General features: G+C 41.2%; 1 protein-coding gene across 1 annotated transcript in view; it reads right to left on the minus strand.

The window, feature by feature from the left end:
• The window catches only part of IQGAP2 (IQ motif containing GTPase activating protein 2), a 64136-nt gene extending 60940 nt beyond the window's left edge, over positions 1–3196 (minus strand). The window contains exons 1-2 of the mRNA XM_010133214.1: positions 3044–3196; positions 1715–1792 (exon numbers count right to left, since the gene is read on the minus strand). Coding sequence (XP_010131516.1) covers positions 1715–1792; positions 3044–3196 — 231 coding nt within the window. The remainder of the gene's footprint in view (positions 1–1714; positions 1793–3043) is intronic.
• Positions 3197–6524: the final 3328 nt, after the last annotated feature.

Raw genomic sequence — 6524 nt, forward strand, 5'->3', positions numbered from 1 at the left:
TATTTTCAGCTGTTATTTCTCTACGGTTATGAATATCTTCTGATGTTATTTTAACTTTATCAGTAGTTTTCATAAGAAAGAATTTAATAAAGCATAAAAGCTACTTCATAAGAGTGAGGGAAAAGGAAGATAACAGACAACATTTCAGCAAGATTTTTAGAAAAAGTTCTTCAGCACAAGCTTAGCCAGTAGGGCTTGTGCTCCTACAGACACCCAAAACCTCGAATGCCGTAACCATTTGCAAAGCCTCATTACAAACAAAACCTATCAAATATGGTTTAAAAATGCAAAATTCTATTTGCCAGAACCCCTAACTTTGTGAATACACCGTTTACAGAGAAAGATATTCAGAGAGAGGAATAGTAAGCAATTTAGCCAAAAAGTCACATCATAAGTTCCAGTTCTGGTTCTACCACTAATTTGTTCCTGGCCTTGTTCCCAGTCACTCAACACTGTTTCTCCACAAAAATCAAATAAAAGGCTTAGCTAACCGTGAGAGTTGGCAGCACGCTTACAGCCCAGGCTGGGCACTTGGGGTTGCGTCGTCCCATGGTTAATAGGACAAGACTGAATAAGCCAGAAGCACAGTACTCTCTTCATCATTTCCTCACAACAGCTTCGGGAGAGAGACTTGGGAAAGCTATTGGCCGTGATCATCTTCAACAACAGAAATGAAACCTTTCAGAGGAGGGATGGCAGGGTGGAAATCAGCCAACTGAATGGAGGACTTGAGTTAGACCAAAAAAAAAAAGACCCAGTACCCGTGACCTGTGAAAGGCAGGACCCTCTCTGTGGTTTTTCCAATGGCAGTCATGGGTGTCCTTTTCTGCTTATGGATACCTGCAGCGAGTCTGCCTGCAGTGACTGGCCACTTCAGGCTGCTATCTGACCATCCCCGCTGTGCCTGACCACAGTGCATTGGGCAGTGTGCATTGGGCTGCCACCACCCAGGCACCCCAGGGCAGCTGCTGAGCAGCCCAGGTGAGGGAGCACTTGCCCCACACTGCATGCAGGTGCCAAAATGTCCAAACAAGCAGAGTAGGTGTTTCCACGCAGCCCTTTCTTAAAGGATTTTCATCCAAAAATCACTCACTGGTGCCCAGAAACAGCAGCAGAGGGGGGAGATGACAAGCGAAGACCCACAAGGAGGAAGGTAAATATGAGAGGTGACCCAAGAAAGCAGCTGGCAGAAGAGGAGCAGCAGCATAGCCACGCAGATGCACTGGAGCACACAAGGACAGTCTGGAGACAGGGTAGAGGCAGAGAAACTGGGATGTACGTTAAGAGGAAGAGGCAGCAAGAGACAAGATGAAAAGTAGTAACTTAAAGGAAGCAGATATCTAAGTTTTCTGTTTTAAACCATACTCCTTTCAGGGCCCCCCCAAGACTGTACTAGCAATAAGTAATCGCTAAAACATTTCTAGCATTCCTGTTTGTCTTTCCATCGGAGAAGAACCCAGAGCGTTTCCACCCATAGCACTCATCCACAGCAGCCTCAGCCCACACACACCAGCAGCAGCAGGACACAACTGACACTCCCACTGATTTCAGCATCACCTTCTCTCCAGATTTGTTCCCTGAATTGCCCCTTCTCTGAAGACTTACTGTAAGCAACCGTCTATGCTCCAGCAGATGAAAGGGGATCTTAGTCAGAGCCTTGAGCTGGTTTTTTTGGTTTGTTTTGAGGGGGGTTTTTTTTGTTATAAAGTCTTACCTTAGGCAGCCCAATGGACTCCATTGCTCTTAACCACTGCACGGTGTTGTCTGTGTGCCGAAAATGAAGACCAGATCTCTATTGGAAGCATAGAAGGAAAAGATTATAAAAATCACATAAAGCAAATTGTCTACTTATTGATCCTCCTGTCGCTTCCCAATTTTATATCCTGGAGTCAAGCTCAGGGAATTTTCCCTTGTTTAAAGCTGGAGATCAAGCTGTCACAATTGCAGTTGTGCTCCTGAACCATCCTAACACATCAGAGGCCCATGCTGTCCAGCTCATTCTTTTATGTAATGTAAGCCACATTTATATTCATCTGGGTACACTGTGACTGAAGTGACCGTTTGTAAAGTCCTTCAGTAGTCTTCGGGGAAGAAGGCTGGCTGTCAAATACCAGGAATCACTACCTCCAAAATACAGAAGCACTGCTTAGCACTACTGTGAAAGAGAACAGGTAAGGAGCTCCTGGTCACTCTTCAGACCTACCTGAGTACCTGACCCTCCCTGCAGCCTATGCAATCAGCAGTTAAGAGCAAAATGGTATTCTATTTTCCATTTTTCAAAGAGTCAGGGTAAAGGGAAAAAAGAAGCCTGAAGTCAAGTTTTGGAGATGTTCAAAAGAAGCATTTAAATGTAACCAGCACTCTTAACCATTGCTCTCTTCACCACATGGGACAGAGAACAGCTTAATTTCTCAATTCTCAAACTACAACCAGTGATTACACCTGAAAAATGATCACTTCAAATTTTTTCTGCACCCTCTATGTGTTGAGATAATGCATTCCATATTTGGACTACTGCATATGTATGTATATATTTCTATATTATTGAGGATCTTGGAGTTAAACTGCTTGCACAGGTAGCAAGTTGCGCTTGCCTTTTTGGTAGCTTGGATTTTGAATCTCAGTGTTAAATTTGGTAAAATAAACATGCAGATCTAATGAAGTGAATGCCCTCCCATACAAGATGAGAAAGATTTTGAATAGTTATCAAGTTTAATTACTGAACTGCTTTTCGCTCTTACTCCTAATGAGGAATAATCGTATAAACAGTAAAGCTCATATTCTCTCTGGAGCCAAGAGTGTAATTTGTTCAGATTTAAAAACATTAAGTGACACTAACATAGTTTTTTTTTAAGGGTAAAACCTTTCTAATTTATGCTGGCTGGCTTCTTAGTGCTCTGTGTCTTCCATCTAGTCCCAACAGTCTTATGAAAGAGATGCAGAAAGTTAACCAATCATGCTTGAGTACACCTTCAAGAGCTGGAAGACAGATGTTTCTTTTTTTTTTTTGTCTTAGTAGTGAGAGAACAGAAAAAGTTTTTACCTTATAGCGGACCTGTTCGACATCATAGATTCTCTTGTCTGACACCACGTTAGGGGCAAAGAATTTTGCAAGCTTGGCAAGGTAAACGCCATTTCTTAAGCCTTCCTCCAGCTCCATAGTTGGCGGCAACTCTTCTTCCAAGCAGACCTCCATCCATCTACAGAGATATCATTTGAGAAACATAGTTGTTTGTGATTTTAATAGAAGTAATATCTTTCACTCGCAGCCATCATGCTTTTCATGTCATCACCATAACAAAATCCTAAGATAAAAAGGTGCAGGCTAAGAACATTCTTGTATTCCTTCACATGGCAGATCAAAATTGCTATAGAAGCATATGGGCATTGTGTCGTCATGACCCATCAATAACCAAACAACATGTTTTGAAGTATACATTACCTAAGGGGTCTGACTATGTTCTTTTGAACAGCACAAGGCTTTTAAATAAATAGTAATTTAAGCTGAAACTAGAAGAAAACACGGAGTACTGTGTACTATTGATGTTTGCATTAAAAAACCCCCTCTGTGATAGCTAATGCTAGGGCTGAACCTCAAAGGCATCAAGGCCAACGTTGTGCTGGGTGAGGCTGGTTCGCTGCACCCGACACGCTCTGCAACACAAGTTTGCAGCCCTCCACATTCACCCATGGAACACATGGTGCTGAAAGGAGTGAAGCTTTTTGTTGGAACAGCCCAAGGTTCTTTAGGCACTTGAGGTCAGCCTGGCAGTGAGTTGGCCAAAACATTCCCACTACCCATCAGATGGGATAGCTTTCTCAAACAGTGACTAAATACTTCAAGGTTGTAGACTAGTTATGTTTTTGAGACTTAGATGTGATAAATATGGTACTAGACAGAAAACAGTAATTATTTAATACATAACTAGTTCAGAAGGCCGTTAACAGACGTCAAACTGTATTATCTGGTATGTTTATGTTGAGCACTCAAGAGAAACTGCTACCAAAGTCCTCCTGAAAGGCTAGCGTCCTAATCACTGGACCAGAAGTTCCTTACATTGGTGGTCTAAGGGTTTGGGCCCTGTGATGCTGTTCTAACTTCCAGCGGTTAAATTACATTACAAGAGCTTTAAATCTGGTTAGTCCTTTCCCAATTTTTTTTTTTTTTTTTTTGCATTTAGGCAATCTCTGCTGTTGTTAGAAGGACAATTGATACTATTGCAAACTGACAAGAACAAAGCTGAATACATTAGTTCACTTTACTTACATCACTAAGGCAGCATTGCTGTATGCTGCATGAGACAGCATTACAAATCTACCGCCACCTCCACAGAGACTTCAGAAACCAGAAACCTTGGATCCAAGTGGAAAATGAGCCATTTTTTCACCCACCACAGAGAAGAAAAAAGCTCAATACATTGTTTTGTTTCATGTTAAAACTCAAGACAAACGACCTACTCCATTACATTTTGGATTTGTTACAGAACATATAAAAGTTGTTTCATTGAAGAAAAGACTACCCAAATAGCCCTTCAGGAAACCACCAGCCATAAATCTAGGATAATATCACACAAAGCTGCATGGAACGAATGACATTGGGAGAACTGTAGTTCGCAGTAAAAAGCTGCTTCAGTGAAATGAATTGTATTCCTGACAAGTTTCCCTGTTCTTGTGTTATGGGTCCATGCCAAGGATCTCAAAAGTCATCCTTGTTAATGACATTTTATAGACTAAACAGATACACACATTAAGGCAATATGTCACAAACAGAGAACAAGAAAGAATAAATAAAGAATATGTACTTCCAGCAAATTCAGGTTTTGCCTGAGGCAGAAAGCTCTTTCTATGGAATTTATTTCCTTCTAGAGAAAGTTGTATTGATAGCAGGAGGAGCTTGCTGAGCCACAGAAGCTGTGGTCACCACAAGCTGAGGCTGACCCTGTTGACCAATGGACCATCTCCAGTAAGATGAGCAGAGCAGCATTTGGTGCTTTGCACTGAATCCTTTACACTTCTAATTCTCCATTTTCTTATGAAGACATTTTTGTGACACCTCCAGTCCAAGGCACAAAAAAAAAAAAGAAAGATTACATTGAAACTGTCTTTGAAAATGCACACAGATGCCCCCCAGAGTTGCTCTTCTCCCTTCTGGTACAAAAACTTACTGGTTAGAGACAGCTTTCCCCCGGCCCAAAATCAGCTGGTGCAGGAGGTTCCCACTAAAAGCCAGCTAAGCCCTGCTATTTGCCCTCCCATCACAAAAAGCTCTTCCTTGGGCTTTCCTTTACCATACAGCTGAGGTTCACCAGCAGAAAGTGCTCTGTGTGTCAGCACTGATCCAGGTATTACATTTAACAGTTTTTTAGTTGAATGTGCATTAGCAAGGCATCACTTGTTGCTAAGAAGGAAGGATCAATAGCAACTTGGGCATGACACAAGAGAATGGCAGTCTTCAGAGCAGGTCTAGATAGTAATTTATAATCCTTTACATTTCTGTTCTTGTGACACAGAGAGCTTGCTATTCATAACCAGCTACTTTGGGGAGGCAGGATCTAGTCTTCTAAAAGGGTCCGTATGAAAGCGAGTCATTGCCCAAGCTCTAAATGAGATGCTGATCCAAGGCGAAAGCTATCCCTCAGCTTTCAAGGCTCCTTTATTCAGCAACAGCAAAACTGTTTAGGATGTTTTTTTCCAGTGTGATAAGCCTTTAAGATTAATCTGGAACCATCCAGTTTTGGATAGGAAGGGTACCCTGTCTAGTGTGTAAATGCAATATACTAAGGAACAAACAGGAAACAGTATGAGGAAGAAAAGAAATCAGAAAAAAGGTAATGAAGAAGATAGTCAATCCAACAAGCCCACCTAAGTACACAATCAAACAATTATCTTTGCAGAAGAATTTAGTAACTCAGTGGGAAAAGAAAAAAAAAAGAAAAAGCAGAGAGAATTAAATGGAGCATACCTAAAAGATATAAAGAGTGTCTTTCCACTTATACCTAAAAATCTTAAGTGATATCCATTCTAGGGGAAAAAAAAAAAAAAAAATCACAGGTCTGCAATAGGGCAAGTGTACCTTACAGCTTTTGGAAATCAGTATCCAAGACTGAGAACACAGCTACAGCTGTACTTCATCTCAGACAAGTTTTACCGGTGTCTGTAGGTTGCAGAACTTGGCTACAACAAGATCTACTGTGAAAGGATTTACTCCATTTTGCACATGTTTAATCAGAGGAAGTAAAAACCTCAGGATTTGCATGAAATCCTGCAAATATACAAACAATCTTTTAAGCTTTAGTCATGCAAACAGCTGCCCAGCTCTCTCCTATTATTTGAGACATTTGTAGCACTTTTCTCCCCAATGCTTGCAACTACAGTAGTTCTGTTCCCTTTGCACTGATTCAGTTTAGAGGGAATTGTGGTTTTACACAGAAAGAAGCATTACTTCAAGGTTGGGAAGTTCTGCTTTTGAAGACACAGTTTGATGAGTTTATGGAAGTTATTATATGACATGGTGCTACAGCAGG

This window comes from Buceros rhinoceros, unplaced genomic scaffold (genome assembly GCF_000710305.1).
Source record: "Buceros rhinoceros silvestris isolate BGI_N320 unplaced genomic scaffold, ASM71030v1 scaffold1933, whole genome shotgun sequence".
Taxonomy (NCBI): domain Eukaryota; kingdom Metazoa; phylum Chordata; class Aves; order Bucerotiformes; family Bucerotidae; genus Buceros; species Buceros rhinoceros.